The 27878-nt window shown below is 40.3% G+C and overlaps 1 protein-coding gene across 1 annotated transcript in view; it reads left to right on the top strand.

Moving 5' to 3' along the window:
• Nucleotides 1-12276: 12276 nt before the first annotated feature.
• Nucleotides 12277-27878, top strand: part of Dapp1 (dual adaptor of phosphotyrosine and 3-phosphoinositides 1) — a 50279-nt gene continuing 34677 nt past the window's right edge. Inside the window, exon 1 of the mRNA XM_027935376.2 lies at nucleotides 12277-12521. Coding sequence (XP_027791177.1) covers nucleotides 12421-12521 — 101 coding nt within the window. The 5' untranslated portion in view covers nucleotides 12277-12420. The remainder of the gene's footprint in view (nucleotides 12522-27878) is intronic.

The raw sequence follows: 27878 nt of genomic DNA, 5'->3' as shown, positions 1-27878 counted from the left end.
TGACTTTTTATTTCATTTCAGCTTATTCTTTAGGTAGGTGACTTTGCATAGGTATTATTAGTGAATTTGTGGCATCATAGTTTTTAGGATACTCTCTTTTTTAAAATTTTTAAAAAATATTTTTAGTTGTAGTTGGGCATAATACCTTTATTTTATTTTTATGTGGTGCTGAGGATCGAATCCAGCGCCTACACATGCTAGGCAAGTGCTCTACCACTGAGCCAAACCAGCCCCTTTAGGATACTCTTATAGAAAATAAATGCACTTGAGGAAGCCCAGACAAGCCCTTTTTATATTTTTCATGTTGTAGGGACTGTCTAGTATTCAGCAATATTACACACTAGATGCCAGTAGGCTCCCCACGATGTGACAACCAAAAATGCCTCCAGAGTCTACCAAATGTCTCCTGGGGGGCAAAATTGCCCCAGTTAAGGGCCACTGTTTTAGGACCCATGGATAATATCCTAGTCAAGGTTCTGCAGAGAAATGGAGCCAATAAGATGTGGATGTGAGTGTGAATATTGATATAAATGGCATAGATATACAGGCCAACATATGAAGAGATTGTGATGAAGAATTGGCTCATGCAATCATGGAGACTAGCAAGTCCAAAATCCACAGAGCAGTCTAGCAGGCTAAAGACATCGGAAAGTCAAGAGTTCAAGTCTGCAGGCCAGCTCCTGTTGAAGACGTCTCCTGGGGATATTAGTATAATTTTTTTTTTTTGGTGGGGGGTATTGAGGATTGAACTCAGGGGCACTCAACCACGGAGCCACATCCCCAGACCTTTTTTGTATTTTATTTAGAGACAGGGTCTCACTGAGTTCTTCAGTGCCTTGCCGTTACTGAGGCTGGCTTTGAGTTCTCAACACTACTGTCTCAGCCTCCGAAGCTGCTGGGATTATAGGCGTGAGCCACTGTGCCCAGCTCTCCTGGGGATTTTGTTCCTTAGGTGAGGCTAGTGATTTCATTCTCTTTGGATCTTCAACTGACTGGATGAGATCCATACACTGTATGGAGGGCAATCTGCTATATTCAAAGTCTACTGAGGTAAATGTTAGTTTCATCCAAAAACATTCTTACAAAAATACTCAGAATAATGTCTGATAAAATATCTAGGTACCCTGGGACCCAGCAAGTTGACATATAACAGTACTGTCATGGATAAGTAATCCAAACTCTCAAAACTCTCTCACTCCTAGAGCTCACATTCTAGGCTGTGAACCATGTGATAAGCAAGTGTCTTCACTACCTATCACCAGGTAACAAGCAATCCCAAACTTTATTGTTTAAAACAACATTTTATTATGTACATGTTTTCTTTAGATCCAAAATTCAAACAGAGAGGAGAAGAGATGACTTGTCTCTGATCTTCAATGTCTGGGGCCTCAGCTGGCAAGACTTGAACTTCTTGGAGTGGATTAAATGGCTGGGAGACAGCGATCATCCGGAAGCTTCTTCAATCTGTCTGGCACTCGGACTGGGATGGCTGGAGCTGAGCTCATCTGGGATCATTGACCGAGCACACCTGTGGAACATTCTGTGGGGCTGGGGACTCTGGTACTAACTTTAGGTTCCCAGAGGAAATGCCCCAAGGAAACCGCTGGACTGGGAGTTTACCAAGAGACCAAGTTTCTTCCTATCCACCTTCCAAGTTACACCACCGGGACCCCCACCACATTCAGTTCATCACAGTGAGTCACTGAGGCCAGACCTAATTCAAGGAGGGGGATTATGTATCACCTCTTGGCAAGAAATGGCAAAGACACACTGCAAAACAGAAGAGCCTGTGGATGGGAGATGGATGAACATATAGATATTTAAAATAAGTCAATATTCTATAAAACCTCAGGCAGAGCCAAACAGAACGGGTATTTAGGATGTTTGGACTGAAAATAGGTACAAGGAGTCTTCTGAGAGGGCAAATTTTCTAAAAATCTTCTTCTGGGAGTGCAAATTTTCTAAAAATCATTGAATCGTACTGCACAGGAAATGAACATTGTAGCATGCAAATTAAACATCAATATATCTGCTAAACATGCAATCGGCACAGTACAGGCAGAGAAGAATCAGAACAGATGTGAGTGTTGGCCATGGTGCAGGAACAGGGTCCTAGAGGCCCCCTTAACTTATCAAGTAGCAGAAAGATCTCAGGTATTCAGGGAGGGACAAGATTGGCCAAGATGACTGGGGGATACCCTGGGGCACAGGCAATTGGATATTAAAGAGCCAACCCGGAAGATTTTAGTATTTACTAACACTGAGAGCTTTAAAAACTAGAGTAGGGGAAAAAGAAATGGTAGCCTTGAGGCAGGAGGAGAGGCATTTTAGATAAGGTGGATAAGGAAACCTTTCTGAGAATGTGATTTTTGAGCAAAACAACTGCATGAAGAGAGAGAGAGAGAGAGAGAGAGAGAGAGAGAGAGAGAGAGAGAGAGCCACAGTGAGATCTGGAGTCCGGGAAAGCTAGGAATAGGAAAAGCATTTGCAAAGACACAGGACAAAAATGAGCCAAGCTCAAGGAGGAGCAAGGAAGCAGGGGAGGGTTGCTTGCTGGAAGAGAACGTGAAGCAGGTATTTGTGAAGAAAATACTTATATCCCTATTTAAATAACAAAGCCACTGGAAATACTGGTAAGAACTGGGACAAAATCCCCCAAAGCTAGGAGGTTGATCCTTTTCCAGTGATGAGGCAAGGGAGCTTGGTTGAGTGAATTGATGGGCCCTCAGGCAGTTCTGAGAATGGAGCTTTTTCCAGTGAGAGTGAGATTCCTAGGGAACTTGGGTGCGGGACAAGAATTCTCCTTTCCCTTAGGGGACTCTTGATTTCCCCTCCTTCCCTGGATTGGACTTTGTGAGCTCTGCAATAGTATTACTTCTGTGGTACTTTCTCATACTTGAAGAAAATACCAGGAATTAAGTGACTGGATTAGTGAATGGGACAAACATTTCATATAAGAGAAAGAGGAGTGAGAATGGAACTGAAGATTGAGTAACGAAAGTGGAAGAGGAGGAAGAAGAGAAGGTCGAGAAGATTCCACTGGCTTTCTATTCCTGGTAGATGTCTTTGGTGAGCCTCTGGAGATGGAGCTGATCGTTTGACATGCTTGGACGGCCAAGCTGAGAGACTCAGGAAAGCCAGGACTATTACACAGCTTCTCTGGCCGTGGGCAGCCAGTGGCTTGGGAAATCGGCCCATGGTCACTGCAGTCACTTGCAGCACCAAAGCTAGAAATGGAGTCTCTCGGTTACTCTGAAGCCAGGGGACACAGCTCTGTATTTTCAAGTCCCTTCACCCTGTGGCACTCATGGAGTGCAGCACTTCTCCTCCTCATTTAGATCTCCCTTTGAGAGAGAGCCTGTGGCCAAGGGTGTGGTGAGCCCACAGGCACCTTCAGATGAGCTACCCACTCATGCCAAGGCCAGTCTGTCCCTAGCTGTTCCCAACGAGTGACTGAACACAGTGGGGCTGTGTCCTGTGCAAGCAAACTCCTCTTCTGTTCTTGCTTTGCGACTCCCCACGGGCATGACCAAGTCTGGGGCCCTCTCTGCCCACCTCCCCTTCCTTCTCTTTTGTGTCAGCTTATACTGATGTGAAGACAAAAGGGAAATCTCCATGAAAGCAACACTGAGAGGGCTTTCCCAAATGCAGCCTGGAGGCTCTTAAGAAGTAGGACTTGTACGTATCTCAGGCTGCTTTCTGGAATGTGAATTTTGGTCACCTCCACCTTCTGGTTACAGATGTATGTACATATATGAGTGTTTGTATCTCTGTGCCAGAGCTGCAAGATGAGTGTCAAGACGTTATCAAACTCTTGTTTTGGGATATTTTTACCAACTATACACATCCTTCATCTTCCATTGGTCACACAGCCCTCTAGCCCTTGCATTTTTTTTTTTTTAATTTCAATAAGAGTTTCTCTTCAAACAATTTTAATGACATTATAATGCCAGGTGCAGTGGCACAGCTTGTAATCTCAGTGAGTTGGGAGGCTGGGACAGGAGGATCACAAATTCAAGACCAGCTTCAGCAATTTAGCAAGACCCTCTCTCAAAATAAAAACTAAAAAAGACTGGGGATATAGCTCAGTGATAAAGTACCCCTGGGTTCAATGTCTAGTACCAATAACAAAACAAAACCTGAATCACATTGTAATGGTTTCACGGCTTTTCACCTATGTAAGCACCCACTTTCCTAGCTTCCTTTAGAATATTGATTCACAGCTATCTGAACATGTGTTCCCAATTGCAATTCCTAAGCCTCCCCAATAACTTTTTTTTTTTACTTTATAGTTTCTGACCTTGAATCAATTGATCTTGGATTAGTGTCTCTTGGAAATTCATGTCTGCCTGGTTCCACAGAATGTGACTTTATAGAATCTTTGCAGATGAAATTAAGGTGAGCTTATACTGTATTAGGGTGGGCCCTAAATCCAATAACCTATATTCTTAAAAGAAGGCCAAGTGAAGAAACAGAGAAGAGATGGTAGTATGAAAATAGGCAGAGAGTAAAGAGATGGATCTACAAGCCAAAGATCAGCAAAGATTTCCAGCAACCACCAGAAGGTAGGAGAGAGAAGAACACTTCCTCTGAGCCTCCAGAAGGACCCAACCCTCCCAACACCTGGATTTTAGACTCTTGACCTCCAGAACTAGAGACAAAACAATTCTGTTGTTTTTACCCAACCATTTTGTGTTACTTTGTTATAGTGTTGGAGATCAGAACATGATACCCCCAATACATTACCTTGGCATGCTCAGTGTGTTTGAACTGAAGGAAACAGGAGGGCCTCTAAATCATAAGCTGTCTCTCTCACCTTCTCCCAACCTCCTGTTCCATAGTCTTCTTCCTCCTCTAAAGCAAACCCTAAAATCTAGAAAGGTCATTTTGATCTTTCTTATTAAAGTAGATAATAAGACCCTTGTGTGGCAGGTGTCTTGCCTATACTCAGAGGAAAGGCATGCTACCCAGAGAGACCAAGAATAACTCGAATAGATAAGCCTTGCTTGTCCACCCCCTCCATGCTCCGCCCTCAGTTTATTACCATTAATCATATCCTTTTCATCCAATCATATTTATTCACAACTATTCACTTTTTTTTTTTTTAGAATTAGCATAAAATTTTCTTTGGGCCTTTTGCTCTCTATTTCTGAATGCTCCCATGTCACTTAAAAGTTTGATATATAAATTTGTTAATGCTTTTCTCTTATTAATCTGTCTTTTGTTCTAGGAGTGTCAGCGTGACCCTTGTGAAAGGTATAGGGCTCCCTTACAATGACAGCCCTAGGAAATTAATACACTGGGATCTGAGGCTCTCCCTGTCTTCTTTCCTCTATCTTCATGGCCATTTCCACCCAATAAATCTCCTGTGCTTTTAATTCCATCTAAACACCTACTTTCTAGAATGATCAAACTGATAAACTTCCAAAATAAAAAAAAATAGCCCAATTTTAGATTTTTAACCAAAACCTTCAGAAAGTCTTTTTCGTGAATTCAATGATAGTTGTTGAGCTGTTTCTCCTCTGGAAGTCTGCACTGAGTGGCCCATAAAAAAGAACCAAACTTCCTTAAGTTCTCATTCAGTCTATGTAATAAAGTTCCATCCTAAGGAGTACATCTGTTGGGACCTCTGCTGACCACGGAAGTGCAATCGCTGGGAAAAAAGAAATCCCCAGTCTTATGATTCTGGTTTTGTGATTCTCCATGTACATGACAGTTAGAGCTTGAGAAATGGCTTCCATATACGTGCCTGAGCAGCCCCAAGATATGGCTTCCACAAACACAAAGAATAACTCCCCAGCAATGGGGCACACATATCTAATGGGGTATTGTTTCTGTAACTGGGGTAATGGGGCTCTGTTTCTGTAACTAAGGTAACGGGGCTCTGTTTCTGTAACTGGGGTGCCTAGGCTACCCCAACCTGGGGGACTCTCCGATCTCTGATTGGCCCCTGCCTTTGCCCCCACCTCCCTTCTCCTCTCTCTATATAAGTCCTCTCCCTCCACAATAAACTGAGTTGCTGCACCATCTCGGCTGACTCAACTCCCGACTCGGTGTGATTTTTGCCAAGCTGGGTGGAGGGCCGGGTCGCAACACTTACCCTCTTGCTCAGCCCGGAGACACTCACTAGCTGGTCTAGTGATTCTCCTCAACCCCTGTCGGAGGGCGGTCCCACATACATCAATAAAAAAAAAAGTTTCATCTCAATAGAGTGGCAAAAATGTAATAAAGATACATGGGGTACATGATGGCAGTAGAGAGGCTTAGCAATATGGAATGTCACCTAACCCAATCTGCAAAGGAGAGGGTCAAACATAATCATGAGACAAGGTAAAACTGAGGCTGAGGGTTGAAAATGAAAAAGGAGTTGGCCAACCACAGCATAGGAGAAGAACATTCTAAGCAGAAAGAGAAGGTAACAAAAGCACATAGATTCTTTAAAATATATATATATATATATATATATATATATATATATATATATATATATATATATATTAGTTGTAGATGAACACTATACCTTTATTTTAATTGTTTTATCTTTATGTGGTGCTCAGGATCAAACCCAGTGCGTCACTCATGCTAGGCAAGCATTCTACCACTGAGCCACAACCCCGGCCCCCCCACATAGATTCTATATGGTACTAAAATTAAACAGTTTATTCATCTTGGAGAAGAAGAAAAATGATGAAATACCCAGATCGCTTGTCAAAATGGTCTTTGGGCTGTGGTACAACTGAGGACACACTGTGAAGGGTGGAGACATAGTTCTTCAACTTCCTCCCAGCCCTGCTCCTTGCCCAGGTAGAGTCCTTCCTCAGGGTATTTGAGACACTCCTGTCTGAAGTTTGGACTTAGACATACACAGACATGACTGATAGTTCGATGAATTCAGCAGAATTCCGTTGCTTAAAATCACCACTTGGAGAAAACCTTCTATGTAAGGAAGGAGTCGGATATGATCCCATATTACTCAACAGTAGGACCTAAAGAGTGGTTCTGATTAGAATATGAGAGAATTTTCAGACAAACCAAGACTGATCCAACTCTCCGGAGGTGCGTGTGCTAAGGCAGTCCTCATATAGCCGAAACTCACTAATTTCAGAAAATGAGTCTCCTCCAGGCTGCATGATTCTGGAATTCCATTATCCTCATTTCACTCCCTCAAAATGAGTGAACACAGATATTTAGAGAGAGACAAGGAGAGTACCTCGCAGACCCAGCTACTTTCCCAAGGAATGTGGAGATCAGAAAGCAGTCAGGACACCAATGTAGACAGAATGTGGCCTGTGACAGCCTAGTACAGAATTATCAAATGGTGAGGAATCCAGAAGCAAGTGGTGATGGGATCCCACATGCAGCAGCAGAGACTAGACACTCAACCACATGTCAGAGATCAAGAGCAGGTCAGCACATCACATGGCCGATGTGGGTGAGCAGAGGAAAAAAATTGGCCTAAGGCAAGTAGAATGACTACTGAGAGAAATTATGGGAACAGCAGCTAGAACAGTGGGGTGACAGGCGTAGCAGAGGCATGTGATCAGTCGTAACCCACAAAGACCCAAAGGAGCTCTCAGCACCACTTGGATATCCATCTGCCTAACTGGTGTCTTCACTCGGCTTCTCTCCTTTATTCCTTGAAGATTAAAATTAACCTTTATGAAATATTTACTGAGCATCTGGGAGCTCACACCATGGGTCAAGCTGAACTTTTTTTCAGAATTTTAAATCATTCAGAAAATCATGCATCTTCATCAGTTTCGACTATTACAACAAAGTAGTACAACTAGGTAGCTGTGTGTGTGTGTGTGTGTGTGTGTGTGTGTGTTTGAACCTGGGGTGCTCTACGACTGAGCTACATTCCCAGATTTTTTTATTATTATTATTGGTTATATTAAGACAGGGCCTTGCTAAGTTGCTGAAGCTTGGTTATATTAAGACAGGGCCTTGCTAAGTTCCTCAAACCTATGATCTTGCTGCATTAGCCTCCCAAGTCACTGTGCCTAGATCCTTAGACACTGGGCTTTTAAATAACATATATTTACTTCTCATAATTCTGGAGGCTGTAAATCCAACATAAGAGTGCCATCATGTTCAGGTTCTGGTGAGGGCCGTCTTCTAGACTGCAGTCTGCTGTATACTCACTGTATCTTCACATGGTGGAAAGAGTTTGAGAGAGTTCCTTGGAGTCCTTTTCATAAGGGCACCAACCTCATTCATGAAGACTCCGCCTTATAACCTAATCATCTCCTAAAGGCCCCACCTGCTAATGGTATAACAATGGGGGTAGGATTTCAACATGTAAAGTGCACACAAACATCCACTTTTTTTGGGGGGGGTATCATTTTGTAAAGAATATATTGGGACTGAGTATGGTGGTGCATGCCTGTAATCCCGACAGCTCCAGAGGCTGAGTCAGAAGGATCATGAGTTCAAAGCCAGTCTAAGCAAAAACAAGGCACTGAGCAACTCAGTGAGATCCTCTCTAAATAAAATAGAAAAAAGGGCTGGGGATATGGTTCAGTGGTCGAGTACCACTGAATTCAATTCCTGGTATCCCCTCAGCCCCCCCCCCCCCGCAAAAAGAATATATTAGAAAGGTAAAATCCAAAGTCTTTATGTTTTTCCTTTCCCTTTCTGAGGAAACTCCCTTTATTTCTGTTTCTAGTTTCCTCCTCTCCCTGCAGAGGAAGGTTTAGGGTGAATTTTATACCTTCAAGTTGGTGCCTTACAGCCATATCCAGATAGCCTTATCCAAACGTACAAAGAAACTAGTACTGCTTATGTGGACCAAAGAAGAAAGTGAAACAGGGACCAGGGAATTTACAACAACCAATTGAACTAACCTTTCAGATGTGAACACATATTTGCAACAGAGAATACAGAGGTGATGATTTGAAGTCAAACTTCATGGCATATTTTGTGGGCTTTGTTTTTGTTTTGGTCGCCTTTTTTTTTTTTAGTTTTCAATGGATCGATTGATTATTTATTTGTTTGTTTGTTTATTTATTTATTTATATGTGGTGCTGAGGATAGAACCCAGTGCTTCACACACACCAGGCAAGCACTCTACCACTGAGCCACAACTCCAGTCAATGGCACATTTCTTAAAAGCAATATGGCAGTTCTGAACTTGTCACAGAATTAAGAGGAGAAATGGAAGCCTTTCTTTTGGAGAGCTGACTTGGAAGGGAAGAACAATGGTCAATTCTCTCTTTCTCTACTGTTCCCTGTTCCACTCGAATACAAAACAAACATTTCTTCTGTTTCATGGGTGGAGAGAACAGGCAGTGAGTGACTGAAGGTCCCTCAACACTGAGCTGTAATCAACTTGGTCCATAGTAACCCCAAGCCAGGGTTTTCCTTCTCAGATTATATCCTTTATTTCCCACCTACATAAGTAACAGAGAAGAAGAAGCCATATTTGGTCAACTGCAAAAAGTCAACCATGGGAGGTAAGAGGACCAGGTCTACTCTGCGGGGAGCTCGAGCAGGACTGGCATTGATGGCAGGCAAGTGAAGAGCAGACATGGCAATATTTGAGCTTTCTGTAGAGATAAATAAGTTAGGAAAAGATCAAGAGAGTCTTTAGCTATATGAAGAAGTTTCTTTTCAAAACTTATCCTTAGAGGGGTACCAACTGTCAGAAGCTCTTTCTTCTAATGAAGTTCAAATATACCCAAAATAACTCTCCACAAATTCTCTAATTTTTTATGAAAATTTTTATAATTTGAATGTGATGGTAATTCTAGGGCAGGTCTAACATTTCTTTTTTTTTAATTTTTTTTTAGCTGTTGATAGACATTTATTTATTTATTTATTAATATGTGGTGCTGAGGGGCTGGAATTATGGCTCAGTGGTAGAGCGCTCACCTAGCACAGGCGGGACCTGGATTTGATCCTCAGCGCCACATAAAAATAAAGGCATTGTGTTGTGTCCATCTACACCTAAAAAAAATAAATATTTTTTTAAAAAATATGTGGTGCTGAAAATCGGACCCAGTGCTTCATACATGCCAGGCAAATGCACTACCACTGAGCCCCAGCCCCAGCCCTAACATTTCTTGATAAGTAAAATATTTTTTCAACAAAGAAAGCAGGGGAAGTGGCTCAGGGGTAGAGCACTTGCCTAATGTGAATTCCTGTGTTTGATCTCTAGTGTGTACGCACACACACACACACACATACATCATATATATACACATATACACACAAACATACATATGAATATTTTTGTACTCATATATGTACATACACAAAAATATATGTGTGTATAAATTCATATATATAACATATACAAACACACATTTTTTTTTCAACAAAGAATAAGATGCTCCAAGATTTTTAAGACGAACTTGATCATTTATGTCCATTTCGTGTCTAAGGCCAATATGGAAAAATTCAGTGCTGTGAATCAGCAGGATTGAAAAAGAGATTATTGAAACAGCGAGTGAAGTATGTGGTTTTCAAAAATATACCTTGGGAAGGGATATGAAAGCAAAAGTTGAAGTCTCTTTAATAAAAATAATTATAATATCTGAAAATCTAATGTAAAAGCACATTACCAAATATTTTTTACAAAAGTCCAGTATTTTGTTGAAACCATTCAGTAATGCTATAGCAGATAGTACTGCTAAAATACTAAATGTGTAGAGAGTGGGGCGGGGGTGGCAAAGAAGGGAAGGATCTCTGGAAAATAGAAAAAATGACAAAATGGGGGGATGACATCAAAGGAGAAGGCAGTAAAATGGGATGGCTAAAGGAGAGAAGAAGGCAAAAAATTGAAAAAGAATAAGAGGTCATCTGAGCAAATTCTGCTACTTTCCTCCCCACCCCCAAAAGACAAGTTAACAAAGAGGAAAAAAAAAAACAGAATTTGCTAAAATGGGAACGAAATAGATACTAAAACACTAAACAAAGGGCTATAGAAAGGGAACAGGAAATCTGGTGCTCAGGCCGTTCCCCTATCTCTACTGTGTGCACATTTGGTACCTCCCTGGCCTCTGTTCAAGGGCACAGTTGATTCCTCTATGAAAAACCTGTAGCCAAAAGAATTTTAAACGTTGTTGTACCATCACGTGCATGTGATCAGAGCTTACTCGACCCAAGCTTTCCCTAGATACTCAGGAAAAGTAAGCCAGGGTTGCACAAACCAATGGGAAACAGAGGTCACAAGGAAGAATTTTAAGGGTGGAATGACACAGAAGTACAGAACAGCCTTTAGCGAGCATCTAAATCCTTTAGGAACCACACTGCTGTCTTGGTGTCTGTCCAGCAAAGCAGTCCTCCTCATACTTTAACACACTGGATAAACCCTGAGTTCTACACTCTTCACCTGGCTAATGCTGCTAATTCTCAGACCACACTGAAAAAATAAGTTATAGGGCATCCTGGTGAACCTGAGTTAGTCAGGTCATGGCGAGGTGGTGGTGGGGAGGGGTAGGCAAACACACACTCATACACACACACACACACACACACCATACACACGAGTCAGCACCCAAAAGCACATTCTTTCCAGCAGGTAACATACAGAGATAAGGACAGAAGCAACATATATTATTCACTCATAACTGAACTTTGTTCTATTTCCCAAGGATTGAGTCTCTGCAGTTACCCTTTAAGACATCCAGGCAAATAGAATTCTCCTCTATTACACAAATATAGACACAAAGACATACCAGGTGTAAGTCCAGTGAATTATAGTATGTCCCATTAGGTGAACTTAAGAATAACCTCTATAACTTTTTCCTACCTTCTTTTCACCCTATTCCTCTTTCATGGAAGAAACATGTCTCTGAGTAGTCCCAAGCTGAGTATCAAGGGTATTTCAGAAAGTTTTAGTGATTATGCAGAAATATCAAGACAGTGTTAAAATGTACACTTCAGGGCTGAACTGATAGTTTGACTCTGATTTCTCCACCAGCTCTACAGATGTTCCTGACATGGAAGCTTCCTTAGTGCTCCTTGTGTGCATAAGAGAGAAAAGAAGGAAAGTGAGTGAATGAGTATATTCATTCTCCCTAAAAACCAGAAGTTATAGTTTGGCCCATAGTGTTAGGCAGAAGTTATAGTTTGGCCTCATGGAAAGAGTTTGAACTAATGTCCTGTACCAGGTGGATGGTCCCCTCTATGTCTCTGACAGAAACTGCCTGCCGGTGATGTGTGTGGGTGTCCCAGGTAGCTACCTAAGTTTGCATACTTCCTGACTGACAGAACACTCCTGCCAGAGCCTCAGGGCCAGGGTGGCAGAGTCAGTGGGAGGAGTAACCAAGTTTCACTTCCTCACTGTTTGGAGACTCACAGCCACAGCAGGCTCCCAGTTCACCCGAGGAGAAGAGTCTAAGGAGCAGCTGAGCCCCTCTCTCCTCTTCCCCACAGCACCTGGCAGGGGCTTCACAGGCGGACGGAAGGGCACGAATGGGCAGAGCAGAACTTCCAGAAGGGAAAATGAGTACCCAGGATCCCTTGGATCTGTGGAGCAGATCAGATGGAGACGCTGAGCTGCTTCAGGACTTGGGGTGAGAGAGAAAATCCTCTTTTCAAAGTGTTTTCTGGGTGAACTTAACCCCTACTCCATCCTGAAAGCTCAATTAATGATTATCCTTAGCTCTTTCTTTCTCTCTGCCACCTCTGTCTTCTAAACTGGCCACTTTATTTGTCTGTGTGTGTCAGGTATCTTCCCTTTAGGGGCCTAATTCTGTTGTAAAAACAGATTATTTTTTCCAAATGTGAAAGCAGATAAACATAGAACATGGGACAAAAGTCAAATATTGGACATTCTTTAAAAATAGGGACAGAATTGGGATGTGTGAGTTGATGTTGCCTAGTTTCCTTGATATTGCTCTGCTTTACAAATAAATGTGCTCTTAAAGACTTTTGTACAGTGATCTGTTGACAGGCTGTTGCTGGTAAGGTAAACAGAAAGCCTACCCTACTGTAAGTGAGAGGGACTTTTTCTAAAGAGAGAGAATGAGGAAGTTTTTGCCCCAATCTCATTAGTTTCTTTCTCCTCACACTGCATTCATGAGTTCTTTCTTGTATGTATATCTGTAGGGGCAACTTTGAGCCTTTTAAATACCAATAGAACAGAATAAAACTTCTGCCTCAAATAGGTAAGTGTAGGTAGGTGGAGTCATCAGAGTTCTATTTTAAAGAGGGACTAGATGACACAGCTCATGCAGGATATTTACTTCAAGAAACAAGTATTACACAAGAGAAGAAAAGGGAATTTTCTAGAGAAACCAGACCTCCCACCTAATGTACTGGGAATAACCCTGTGAGACTGGTTTTGACACCTGCATTTCCAAAGAGGCCAAACCTGCACCTTCTGCCTGGGTCAATAGCTCTAGATAGAGCTTCACAACCCAACAATATAGAAACTGTTGTCATCTTCTTACAAAGAATAAAAACAAGCACCAAAGGGAAGTTTGAATAACTTGCTTATCTTTCAAACATCAATGTCAAATATCAATGAAATGGCAAAGCTGGGATCCCAAGGGCCATGTCTTTAACCAAGGAAAAACTGAAAAAGAATTGTATCTTTTTGTGTTGTATTACTGTGAAATTTCTCAGTGACTCCTTTCCTTGTGTGTGTGTGTGTGTGTGTGTGTGTGTGTGTGTGTGTGCTGGGGATTGAATCCAGAGGCATTCTACCACTGAGCTACATCCCGAGCCTTTTTTATTTTCTATTTTGATTCAGGGTCTTGCTAAGTTGCTGAGACTGGGATGGGACTGTTCATCCTCCTACCTCAGCCTTCTGTGTCACCCAGATTACCGGTGTGCACATCATGCTCAGCAGTAATTCCCATCTTTAGATTTTAAAACTGAGGTCTCAGAATTGATCTACCTTCTTATGACAAATCAGATGCACTAGGTAGAATTTTCAAAAGGGAAACTCCTGCTACTAGGAAGTCAGAGTTCCATAATATCTCTGTCCTTCTCTATTGAATCTCCAAAGAGAAAAGGTAAAGGCCCGCCCCTCCATGAGCATCTAAAACAGGTATCACTAAATCGAAGTGCTCAAGCTAGACTTGGGGTGTCAAAACTATATTGAATCATTAAGCTCTAAGGCTTCACCCTGTTTTGTTATCTATTGACAGCTCACTGTAGTAAGAAACCCCAAGGGAGAAGAGAGACAGAGAAAATATTCAATTTTGGCCCTAAACTAAACAAATCCTTAAACCCAAGATCTGTGCTTGAGTCCTATTGGTGCACACGTAGATGTCAAAGGAACTGTAGGATGTCCCTGTAGACCACTGTGCTGCCAGGAGGAAGACACTATAGATAAACTCCACATTTCCTTCCCTGTAAAAAGAATAGACACTCGATACTAAGTCCAGAGTCTCCAAGAAAAGAAAAAAGTAAAAAAAAAAAAAAAGTGCATTTGTGTCTAGACTTCTTCTTTTCAGAAAAACTGGAAATTCATTAAACATATGAGTTGAGTTTAGTTTTAGTTTTTTTTTTTTTAAAAGAAAAACATGGGCAAAACTACAGGTTGTAGTTATCTGGGGAAACTGCTTATCACTGTGGTTCTCCATCTTTGCTATGCGCCAGAACAACCCAAGGAGTTTTTTTTTGTTTTTGTTTTTAAATTCCTGGTGCCCAGACTACGCAACAGACAAATATTCTTGGTATCTCTGGGAAAAGCATTTCTTTCCAAGTGATTCAAAAGTGAGGCTGAGACTGAGACTCACAGCATAGAATATTTACTCTCAAAAGCATTGAGTAAGTGTGGTTTTATTATTTACTTTAAGTGTGTTGGGTGTGTACCTGAATCTTCAAATCACTAATAAATGTTGTTTTGTTTTGTTTTTTTACGGGGGGGGGGGGGTCATTTTGGTTAATAACTTACTTAAGGTATATTTTACATACATAAAATTTACCATTTCAAGTGCATAGTTCAATAAGTTTTATTAACTTTAAGGAGTGATATAACCATCACCATAAATCAGCATTAGAACTTTTTCATTCCACCAGAAGAACTCTCAGGAGCATGGTTCCCCTAGGGTAGGATGGGGAGTAAACAAAATCCTGATTTCTACAGTTTGTCTATTTCCCCAATAGAGACAAACTCAAGCTAGTTGCCTCTACCAAGGAATGGACAAGTTCAAACTGCCAAGGGTTTAATATTTTTAATATTAATATTTAATATTTGCAAATCAAATATTTTACGATTAACCTGAGCCAGTATTTAGCCTTCTAGCACATCACTGATATGCTTTTCATAGGTAATAATTTAAATAATCCTGACAATGACTTGTTGCCTTTGACAGAATTGTGAATCTAAATGAAACTTGTTCTTTGAAGCTTTAACTTACTGAGGGTATTGTCTGGATCAAACCTTCTGATTAATTCAGTTTTTTAAAAAACTCCATAAAAAATGATGTCATGTAATTGATAGATAAAAGGTAGATGGTTTTATTTTTTAAAAATTATTTATTTTCATTGGTGCATTTTAATTATATATAATAGTGACACAGGGCTTGGCAGCACATACTTATAATCTCAGGGGCCACAGTGGCTGAGGCAGGAGCTTGAAAGTACACAGCCAGCCTCAGCACGTTAGGAGGCCCTAAGCAATTTAGTGAGACCCTGGGCCAAAAGTAAAAAGGGCTGAGGGATGTTGCTCAGTGGTTAACTCCCTTTAGGTTCAATTCCTGGAAACAAATAAATAATAATAATAACAACAACAACACGTAATAATAGGAAGGTATCTGACTTTAATGACTTAAGTTTTTAACTATTTTCAGTAGGTTATTTGAGTAGTTTGGTAAATTTTATGTTATATTTTTGATAGCTATACACATAATTTAGTGGTTAAATTATTTTAAAAAAGCATATATCAGTCTTAGTTCTATTTTTCTTCAAGCTCTAGAATATATAAGTTCTGTAAATTGAACCCTGAGCTGAAGTAAATTCATCATTTTCTTTCCAAGTCACTTGCTTAGAGCACAGGATTATTATTCTCTCAAGTCCCTAAATCAAGCAACTCAGATGCATTTCCATCCCTGTCTCATTTATAGTGTCAGTCCAAAAGCATTTATTTTCTTTCAGCCTAAGTGCATTACTGTACCGAAAAGCGAAGGAGGAAGAGGGGAGAAAAAAAAACCTGTCCTAAACTGTGGCTCAGTTTCACTTATACTTTAATGGTGTGGGATTAGGGGGAGTGGGGAGGGGGTGAGGCCTGTTCCCTAATGTGCCACCAGTGTGAACAACTGTGGGTAAGAAGCAGACAGAGATTGTGGTCAGGTCTTCTCTACTTTCAAAATCAAGACAGGGATTTGGTGCAGTGATGGAGGCTGCATTCAACCCCCTTCCCCTGGTCTCTGCAGCCTCTGGCCAGACCCAAGTGGCCAAATGGATCTGGCAGCTCCCCTTGCCCAGGACCCCCAGGACCCCCCACCATCCCCGCTGGCTACTTCTGTTCCCCACTAGAAAGGAGGATGGGGACTAGTGAGCGCTCTGCATCCAGTTCTTCCAGTCTTATTTTGTAATGGATTAAGAGCCAACCTTTGGGGCTGGGCTGGGGCTCAGTGGTAGAGCACTTGCCTTGCACACATGAGGCACTGGGTTCGATCCTCAGCATCACATAAAAATAAATAAATAAAATAAAGATATTGTGTCCATTTACAAATAAAAATATATTTAAAAAAAAAAACGAGCCAAACTTTGAAGATGCCTACACAAAGCAGCCCGTGTTAGATGCTAGAACATCCCAGCTAGCTGGGTTGGATCAGCTGGACAAGAATAACATAGAGCCCTAAGAGAACAGCATAGAAGAACTAGTGGAGGTTTCCTGGTGGTCTTCTCAGCCCCAGATTGGCGGGGGTGGGGGTGGGGTGTGCAGTTAGAAGATTCCTGTTTTGAAGACAGATTCTGAGTAAAGGATGATGATGAGTTTCCAATGATTTTAATTGGTAGTAGGAAGAACAACAGTTGGCATGGCAACTTAAGGTACATAAATGAAAATATCAGCAAAGGTTAAGATGTATATAGATTAAGCTTTCCATGAATTTGCTTGAGATATAAGAATATTTCAAGAGCAGGTCCTTCACCAGAAACAATTTGGAAAGCAAAAGACAGGAAAGGCTGACGTTATGTCAGTTTGTCAGACTTCCTTAAGTTACTTTTAGCCACAAACTACCAAGAAAAGCCCTCTGCCCCTCACAGTTTAAATCACAAGGGTACCACTCTGGCCCTAGACCAAAGATCATAGTGAAGCCCAGAAGCTGGCTAATCCTTCCATGAAACTAATACAACTGTCATTTCCAAACCTAAAGGAAACACTACAGCTGCTTTAGAGATTATCATATTCCTTTAAAAAAAAGAAAAATGTATATACATACATACATACACACACACACACACACACACAGACAAATTCTGTGTATAAGGACTTATGTTTTTTTAAGCTGTAATTTTTAGCTTCTGGAATTATATGGCCTGTTTCTCTAATAGAAATACAGGGAGCTGTTTAAAAATTTAAAATGTTATGTCACCTCCAGTTAACCTTAAACACACTCTAAAGGAATCTACAAAGTTCCCTTTCTGTGAAAATTCTGTCATCTTGGATTCTAAAAATGGAAGGTGATTCTTCTGCGCTGTTGGTAGTATGTAACTAGTATGCAGTAGGCGCTCCTCTTGAGTTAATTGAGTTTCCACTTCAGTTTTTGTGTTTTCTGTTCCTTGGTGGGTGACTTCCTTCTCCTTACTCATGGAAATCCATGCCCCCCCCCCCCTTCTCCACAGTGGGCGGGGCTGCTCTCCAGTCTTCCTCTCTCCTGTGGGTCACCTGTTGAATGGGGACACTAGGCAAGGCACCATGGGGAGACTGAAATAAGGGAAAAATATCTGTGCGGCGACAGGAGGCAAGGCAGGCGTAGTTAGAATGCTCTGCAGTGTGGGCTGGGGGGCCCCAGCAGTGGCCAGAGAAAATGCTCCCTGTGGTGGTATGGAAGATCACTGGAAGCAGAGAAGATGGTCTTGTTTGTCAGTTGAAGTCAGAAATGGTGACATTTGATACAAAAAAAAAAAAAAAGGACAAAAACCCCCAAGAGTCAAGGAGTATAAGTGGCAAACATGCCACCGAGAAAATAGAAGGAGCCCACAAAGCTTCAGGCCACCCAGTCCCTGGGACCCGTCTGGACCAGTCCCACCTCGCTCTGTGAGGAGCTTCCACCCCATCTTCCCCCTTGTACTTCTATTTTCTTAATGGACTCTTGGACCTTTTTTTCTTTTTAAGCCCTGGATTAATTTCTGTCTTTTACAATTCCCCTTAGGCTAAATAAATAAATAGGCTAAATTCCTATTTCGAGGCCATAAACTTCTGGCTCTTCCTCCTAAAGTGGACCTGATTGAAACTAGCTATGGGGTACGTGAATGGGCAGGGTCTTAGCTCCCTGTCTAGCTCACCTCCAGCTCCTCTGTGGTCTGGGTCCCCCGGAGGCCCTGCCACTGGTGCCTGCCCACTTCTCTGTTTAAAACCAGTTACGCCTGAGGAAAGCAGAAGAGCCATCGTCTAATTCATCTTGATATCAATGATGTAAGAAAATATTACTTGTTAGAGACACACGTTGAATTATTTAGGGTTAAAGTAGCCTGATGTCTGTAATTTCAAGCTGTTTATCAAAAGATATGTAGATAAACAAAAACATGGCAAAAAGTTACAAACTATTATAACTAGTCTGGCGTAGTGGGATGCATGCCTCCTACCCCAGCGATTTGGGAGCAGAAGGATTGCAAATTTGAAGCTGACCTCAGCAACTTAGTGAGACCATGTTTCAAGGTAAAAAATAAATGGGCTGGTGATGTAGCTCAGTGGTAAACCAGCCCTGGGTCCAATCCCCCATACAAAACAAAAACAACAACAACAACAAAATTATTCTAACTAAACTATGGGGCCTGGGGGTGTAGCTCAATGGTAAAGCATTTGCCAAGCATGAGTGAAGTCCTGGGTTTGATCCTAGGATGGCAAAAGCAAACAACAAAAACCCTCCCTATCTGAAGCATTGATTTTATTTAAATGTGGGCATTGTCTATTTTACTATTTATACTATTTTCTACTTTCTTGTATATCTAAAATTATTCACAATAAACAGTTAAAATTGCCATAATATATATTCATTATCAAAAACTAAAGGAATAATGCATTAAAAAATATCAACCATGTTCTAGCAACTAAATTATATTGTCCAATTATTTCCAGTTTTGTAAAAATATTTTTCTGTGAACATACACACTCACTGACACACACAGATTGAATTGCAACACTGTGGCAGTACTATGTGCATAATATTGCTCTTGCTTCCTGGTTGTATACTTTTCATTTCCTTCTCTGTCTCAGAGCAGTTGTGGGTTCCCATCTTGGGCCAACCTGCAGCCCTGTGTCAAAGTTTGGATTTTTAAGTTGGTCCAGATTCAAGAGGGCCTGAAATAGATTTGTCAATGAACAATATGGAATATTTGCAGGCATGTGGAATTCCATGGTCATCATGTTTTATTGTGAGATAGATTAATTTTGGGCAGTTGAGCATATAGGTGGCAGTGGTCCAGAGCCAAGAAATCTAATTAGGCAGTTTACAGATTGGTGAATGAGAAACTAGAGTAAAAATTGATCTGGAACAGCAAGGAAGGAACAGGAGCGGAAACCAGTAATTCCATTACGCTAAGAATGATAAGAGATTAACATCCAAACAAAACTGGTTCTGCTTTTGTGTATTTTTTCAAAATGAAATCAAAGATATTTTGAAAACCTTAATGTCTCACACAAGAATTTTTAAATTTGTTCTTTGTTTTATCACTATAAATTTCTAGAGCTGCCTGGGTTCCATGTTACTGTTCTATTTTTATTTGCTACTGGTACTTAGTGTTTTGGATTGATTCACCAAATAAAATTGGAGCCATTTTGCAGATGTTAATCCTGAGGTGCTAAGGGGTTTGGCCATCTGTTTCCCTTCTCCTTTTGAGGTGAACCCCTTAGGAACTGAGCAGAAATGTAGGTTATTCATCTTTGTCCTCTCTATCCTGGCCTACCACTTGACAAAGAGCAGATGTTTAAGTGTTGGTTGAATTGCTACAAGTTGAGTCGAAGCCAAGGCCAGAACTCAAGACTCCTGACTCCAGCCCATGAGCTGTCCACCACACCAACCTGGTAATGGATTTGCATTCATCACCCCAGAAGCATTCAGGCCCCTCATGCCAACACTTTTTACTGATGGGATAAACTGACATCAGTTAGAGGTATCATCTGAACCACAGACTAGCGAAGAGGTAACCAGTAAAACAAGGATCTGACTGTATTTTTTACATCCCCCAAGACTGGGACTCTTTCCTGCAGCTGTAGCTTCTTGAAAGTGTCTTTCTCTGTCTCCTGTACTAACCCACAATGGCAGGTTGTCTGGCAACCACAAACCAAAGACAATAAACTCAGAACTAACATTTTATGAAATATAGGGTACAAGAGTAATCACTTAATAATCACTTAGCAATCATTAAGTGAAGAGTCAACTAGATTTCATTCAAAGCCCCTTCCCCACAAATCCCTGCTAAGAATCTCTGGTTTTGAATCCCTGCCCATCCCATCTAGGCCTTCTCAGATTCTTATTTGTGGAATGTTTTTTCTAGTCCAAACCAGGCATTTCCTGTACCCAACCACCAGGATTCATGATGCTCTTTGGGTCTTGTAGCCATTCCTCCCCTGTGCGTGCTGCTGGGAATTGAGTAGGACCTTTGTTGTGACGAGATGCAATTTCCACTCCTCCTTCAAGTCAGTGGCCATGTCTATCCCTCAGGTCACTCCAAGTCACAGGCTTCTCTGGATGTGCCGACCCATCTCCGGATAGGCTCTATAAGTCTGCCCCTACGCCTACCTACCTGTGGTTCTCTGCCTGCATCTCCAGTTCACTGGGTCTGTATGTGTGTGTCCTAAGTCACTGTTTCTAGTATCGTTGGCTGTTTGCATGAGCCTGTGGGCCTTTATCTGTTTTTGTTTTTATGTCTCTTTCTATATATCTGTGTACAGTTCTTTGATAATTGTGACTCTGACTCTTTGTGCCACTCTGTGTCTCTGAATCTCTGAGTCTCTATTCTATCTCTATCTCACTGTTTCCATCCCCCAGAACTTCTGGTCTCATTCCTCAGACTCCTTCAAGAACAGGTTTTTCCTGGTCTCTAACTCCCACAGAGTTCTCTTCTCCCTTCCAACAGGGCCCTGACTCCCACCAGAAAACTTGGGACCTGCCTTTAGCTGATGGCTAACATAGTTGGCTTTTGTCATCGCTCAAGTCTGTTTTCTAAAGCCAGGGACAGATGGCCTCACCATTTAGCTCTGCTAGTAGCATTTGTAAATGTGGGCATTTACAATAGTGATCTAGAAAGGCACCACTGTGCTGAGTCCATCACAGAAACATCCCTTCTGAAAAGATTGTCCCACATCACACTATGCCTGAATGCAGCCTTATTAGAAAACTTTCCTGATCCTTGGTTCTCTCTGCTTAAACAGGGTCCATCACTCTGATCAGTGGAAAGATAAGCTCACACCTGTGAACATGTGACTTCACATGCTTACAAAGACAATACCATCTTGTCCTGGATATACCTAACTATGAGACCAATCATAGGACCAAAAGCTCTTGAGCTAAATAAAACAGTTCCTTATCCTAAACTCAGGATTTCTCTTGCACAGAGGATCAGGAGCTTTATCTTTCACAAAGTCAAAGTGTCCAGCACCAACTCTATAAAAAAAAAAAAGAAGGTAAATAAAACAGCACCCAGAAAATCCCATGGAATAACTCAAATGCTGAGGTTTTATTAGCCAAGTAAAGATTGCCTGGAGAGGGAGAGCCTGATAGGCTCATCTTGTCTTCTATCACTGTTGTGCTCAGGACTGTGAGACTCAGCTATAGCTTCAGCAAAAACAGGAGACAAATCAATTAGCTATGCCAGCCATGGATTTAGAGAAGGGAATGATGCCTCTATTAGTTTTTGGTCTAGAGAATTCAAAGGGTGTGTCAGTGTCATTCAAAAGTGAGAATAATTTTGAAAATGAAGACTAGAGAAATTTCTCTAAAGATGAGTTCTTTCGTTGGTTCCGGGCCTTCTAGCGATCAGAAGTTTCTCTTCTCGCCTTGGATTGAAATGTAAATCCTCTTTGCAGCTCTCTTGGGACAGAGTCTTGGTTCTATTTCACTTCTTTTTGTCAGGAAGAGGAAGAATATATCATTAAATCTGTGAATAATCTGTAGACACAGCTTACTAAGAAGTTTTATCATCAAAGATGCACAATCTAGGCTGCTTCTCAATCTTGGGACAGCCCACTCTCCCTTGAATATGTATCTACCTTCCTAAATAAATCTGTCTACACCTTAAAAAAAAAAAGAAAGAAATGCAATTTTTAAAAATATTTATTTTTTAGTTTTAGGTGGACCCAATATCTTTATTTTATTTTTATGTGGTGATGAGGAACAAATCCAGTGCCTCATACATGCTAGGCGAGCTCTGTACCACTTGAGCCACAACCCCAGCCCAAGAAATGCAATTTATAAATGGAGGCGTGGCTCATATTTTAAATTGCAAGCTTTCTGGCCCACCAGTTCTTGCAGCATTGTCTTGCATTGAGTCCCCAACATGGACTCGCTGTTTCAACTAGGCATTCTGTTGCCTCAATATACAGTGCATACATGAACCCCCATGTCTTTGCTCATGCCATCCTTCCTCTTAGAATGTCCTTTTTTTCTTACTAATCAATTAAATATCCAACCTTCAAGCCCTGGTTCCTGATCTTCTTCCTTCTTGAAGTTTACCCTGGTCATTCCAGCCCTCCATGAGCTCCCCTCCCATACCATTTACTGTCCATATCACTGAAATGGGAGCTATTTGGCAATTTCTGACTATGCTCACCTGAAGATCCTTTCCTTTTCCTTTTGATGAGTACCAAAAACCAGTTAGTACTTTGTCTTGCCCCTCTCTCCAGGTACAAACACTGAACTATCAAGTTTATTGAAGTGAACTGAAGTTTTTAGGGCCAAGAATCCTTCACATCTGTACTTCTCCAACTCTAAACTGCATAACAATCACCTGGACCTCAGCAGGTTGAGAGTAGGACCTGATGTGTGTTTCTAGCAAGATCCCAGATGATGTCGATGGGGTCAGTCCACACTTTGAGTCGCAATGCTTTGCAGGGCTTTTCAAACACCACGTGCCAAACAAAAACAAATACTGAGTGCAACCTCTTTGAGGTCTTAGAGTGAGTTTAGTGAGTCACAATGATATTTATTCAAAATGAATAGACATGAAAGTATTCAAGTAAGTTGCATATGGAAGGATCAGTGTTGTTTCCTGCTACTCCGTGTGTGTATATTTGTGAGATATATGTGTTGGTCAATGTAGGGACTGATATAAAATACATTTTATATAGTGGGTCCGAATGAACCCTAATATTATATACAACTAAAAAGAACTAATAAAAATTACTTTTGAAAAATCAAATGGGATAAAAAAACATTGAAGCTTTCAACATGCTGGAGCAATTTTCCAGAAGGTTCTAGCACAAGGAGGCACTGGAATGAAAGCAGAGAAGTCTACATGGAGGACCAGCTTTCTGGATCTAGTCTGCGGGCTTGCTCTGTGGTTCAGTTTATTTCCTGTACCTTACCAAGAGGCAACTATGAAAATTCTTTAGTGGGTGGGTGTTTCCTAATTTGTTGCTGTATCATGGAAGGGATAATACCACTATTTCCTTCAAAGTCAACTGCTAGTTTTAATAATTTTATAAACCCAGTAGTAATATTCTTTTGAAGCTTGATTAGTCTCTGTTCTGTGGACTCTTAACCTTGAGACAAATTGTGAAAATGTGTAGGCCTTGGGGGAGAAAAGAAGAATATAACACATTGTTTTTAATAGATTGTTATAAATAGTAATTTCTTGCTCTTTTTACTTCTTCAGGGAAAGTGAGACAAAAATAATTTTTAAGGTTCAGAAAAATGAACCTTTTTTCCCAATGTATACATAAAGCACCTAGGACAATGTCTGGCATATTCATAATATATGGTATAATTTATAAAGCTCATAGTTTTTTCTTATCTGAAAAAGTTAAAAAGTCATGTAAAAAGTTTATAAAAATAAGAACACAGTGTTGGGGCTGGGGTTGTGGCTCAGCAGTAGAGCACTCGTCTAGCACATGTGAGGCACTGGGTTCGATTCTCAGTACCACATAAAAATAAATAAAATAAAGGTATTGTGTCCAACTTCAATTAAAATAAATACATTAATTAATAAAAAAAGAACACAGTGTTGCATGTGTGAAAATAAGGTTTTCTTTGTAGGCCTTACTAGTAGTTGCCTTAACAGATGAAGATATGGAGGAAGCTACTTGGGTGAAATCACATAGTTTTTAAATTAAAATTGATTGGAGCTGATGGACTAGCTGAGAAAAGACTTGAGGCAAAGGCGTGGGTGAGATTCTCACTGACACGCTATACATTTGTGGTCTAAGGTAGCATACTTTTTACTTGGTATTTCCCAGTAGTAAATTGGTTTGTCATTGATTTAACTCTAAAAACATCGCCCTTCTAAAACCAGTAGAGGAAAAGAACCTACTTGGGAGTTTTAATTAACAGTAGGTTCAGCATGAATCAGTCACACCATGCAGTTGTGAAGAAACTAATGTAATGCAATCTCAGGCTTTTTATGTGTGACCAGCAGCAAGAACAAGAGAGATGCTAACCTTCTCTGTTTTGAATGCCAGCACTTATCTTTAAGATAGAAATTTAAAATACGGAAGATATTCAGAGGAAATGGGTCTTTGGATAATAAGGTCCCTGGATGATAAATGAACTGAAAGTCTGTCATAAAAAGAGTAGATGAAGATGATGGAAAAGAGAAAAAGATACATTCAAAGTTCTCTCATCTATGTAACTCCAAGAAGTAGCTCTGGGACCGTCTTGAAAGCTGTACATCAGGGGTGGCAATTCAACGGAGGCAAAAGTTTTCTGTCCCTCAATCATGCAAGAATGGCTAATCTTTCCTCTATAAGTACTGAATCCCCCATCATTAGAAATATGTAGGTAAAGATTAAATAAAAGTCTGTAGGGTTTCAAAAATTATCCAAACACTACAAAAATTGAAAAGAATATAGACTAAGCTGATGGTTGTAATTTTTTCTGTAATGAGGAATTATATATGATTTTCATTTACTAAGTTAAACATTTTTAATTGTTTGGTTAAAAAAGAAAATAGAAACAAGCCAGGTGCCATGGTACATGCCTGTAATCCCAGCTACTTGGAGGGGAATTGCAAGTGTCAGACCAGCCTGGGCAGTTTAGCAAGATACTTAGCAAGACTCTCTCTCAAAATAAAAAATAGAAAGGGCTGGGGATGTAGCTCAGTGATAAGGCAGGTTCAATTTCCAGTAACAGCAATAACAACAACAATAGTAATAATATAAGAGATAGAAATGTGATTTTTGTAGTCATCAGAAGCAAGTTTACAGTGAAGCCAGTGAAGCTCCAGCTTTGGGTCCTCTCACTTGTGCAGACTCCAGTGATGTGGATAGTAGATGCCAATTCACAATATTTAAGACCAGAAACTGCTGAGTGTGATGGTGCACACTTGTAATCCCAACTGCTTTGGAGGCTGAGGCAGTAGGATCACAAATTCAAAGCCAGCCTCAGCAACTTAGCAAGAACCTCAGCAATTTAGAGAGATCCTGTCTCAGAATAAAAGATAAAAAGTTGTGGGGCTGTGGCTCAGTGGTTAAGTGCCCTTGGGTTCAATCCCTAGTACAAATAATAATAATAATAATAATAATAATAATAATAATAATGAAAGAAGAGAAGAGATTGGAAACTGTACATAGTCATAAAATGCTCTAGAACTGGGCTGGGGTTGTGGCTCAGTGGTAGAGTGCTTGCCTAGCATATGTGAGGCAGTAGGTTTGATTCTCAGCACTGCATGTAAATAAGTAAGTAAGTAAATAAATAAATAAATGGTCCATCGACAACTAAAAATAAATAAATAAATAAAAATGCTCTAGATCTTCACAACTCACCTATGAAAGCAACCTGATAAATGTTCCTCAAGTTACCAACAATCCTAAAAACTTCATACCAATATCACACTGTGAAACTGAAAATAATGTTTTGTACAAGTTAATTCATGAAAATTAAGTTCTTTTTCTCGGATTTGTGTTGTTTGTGGTATTTGTCTGTCCCCCAAATTTTACTTTCACACACAATTTTTCAGTAAACACCTTTGCTCATATTTTCTCCTGTTTACATGTGTTTCATTAAGTGGACACTAGAAGTAGCATCTCTACCTGAGGTTCAGTTATGGGAGATATGCAAAATTCTCCTCCCAACTATACACTTACTAATAATGGATGATAATATCTATTACCCCCCAAATTTCTCTAATATTTAGTACTGTCTAATCCTTCTCTTTTAGATATCTGGTGGATAAAGAAAAATATCATATTGCAGTTTTAATTTACATTGACTCGATTAGTAGTGAAATTTTATTTCAATTTGTATTTCCCCTTCTATGAAAGGTTTTAATTTTCTCTTCTTTCCATGTATACATTTTAATTTTTACTATATTTCTTTATAATCAGAAAAAAAGCAATACTTCAAAAATCACTTAATACTTTTCAAAGCCTACTTTATTGTCAGCTCATTCAAGGAACATGGTTTTGATTTTTCTTCCTAGGACATCCCTTGGGTATTTTATTCCTTCTTGCATATAGTTTGCAAAGTACTTTTCTTTTCCTACTGACTAAATTAATGGTTTCTTGAAGCTCTGTCTGGGCTTTTTCATTTTTGCACCCTTATCTGCCTAGCACAATACTTTGCACAAGGATTTGCACAGATGTGAAGCAATTCAAAGATACAGAAGGTTCATTATGGGAACACTACAAATTTAACTTTATTTGTAACTTTTAGTTCTTTATGCACATAGACTCAAACCATCATTACCAAAGGTAAATATATTTCTTAAAAGGACACACTGTGTTATTTAGGTCCATATCCACTTCTCTGGCAGATGTGTTCATCAAAGTGTTCTCAGAAGGGAATATATCACTCCACTAAAAGGGGAAGTTGAGACCTTAGAGGTAGAGCTGTTTGGGGAATGAGAATCCTCATTGCATCATCAATATGGCCATGTGTATTCAGCTTCCTGGAAAGATCCATATTAGGTTGCCCAGGCTCCAGAGTCCATGAAACCAAGATGACAACATTGATTCAAGCAAAGCTGCCACCTGGAAATTAACGCTGTAAGGATTTTCCAAGGTGTCTTTTGCTTTATACTCAAGTGTTTCTTATGGATTTATGGTATATAATTAAACGATTATCACAAAAATTCTTAGTAAAAATTGTCATCAGGCTAAAATTAATATTAGATTTCTGTTCATGCTTTAAACACAGACTACAGATGCTATTGAAAAGACAGAGCGGTGATACACACCTATAATCCCAGCACCTTGGGAGGCTGAGGAAGGAGGATCACAAATTCAAGACAAGACTCAAAAATTTAGCAACACCCTGTCTCAAAACATAAAAAGCACTGGGGGTACAGCTCAGTGATAGAGCCTCCCTGGGTTCAGTCTTCAATCTTCAGCAGCACAAACACACAAACACACAACCCACAACACACACACACACACACACACACAACCCACAACACACACACACAAAGAGAAAAGAAAAAAATTCAACGAAATGTGCAAATCTTTTATGTTTTAAAATTTTGTGAATCAATGTTATTTCAAATAAGTAATCTACTGGCTTCAATTAAATCTTATGGTGAAATGTTCATTCTGAGGTTAATTATTGGCAAAATATACTTTAAAAAACTTTTGACCTTGCAGAGATTTTATGTACCAA

Source organism: Marmota flaviventris, chromosome 7, assembly GCF_047511675.1.
Source record: "Marmota flaviventris isolate mMarFla1 chromosome 7, mMarFla1.hap1, whole genome shotgun sequence".
NCBI classification, from domain to species: Eukaryota; Metazoa; Chordata; class Mammalia; order Rodentia; family Sciuridae; genus Marmota; species Marmota flaviventris.
Note: the sequence above shows the minus strand (reverse complement) of the source record. Positions and strands in the feature narration are given on the sequence as shown.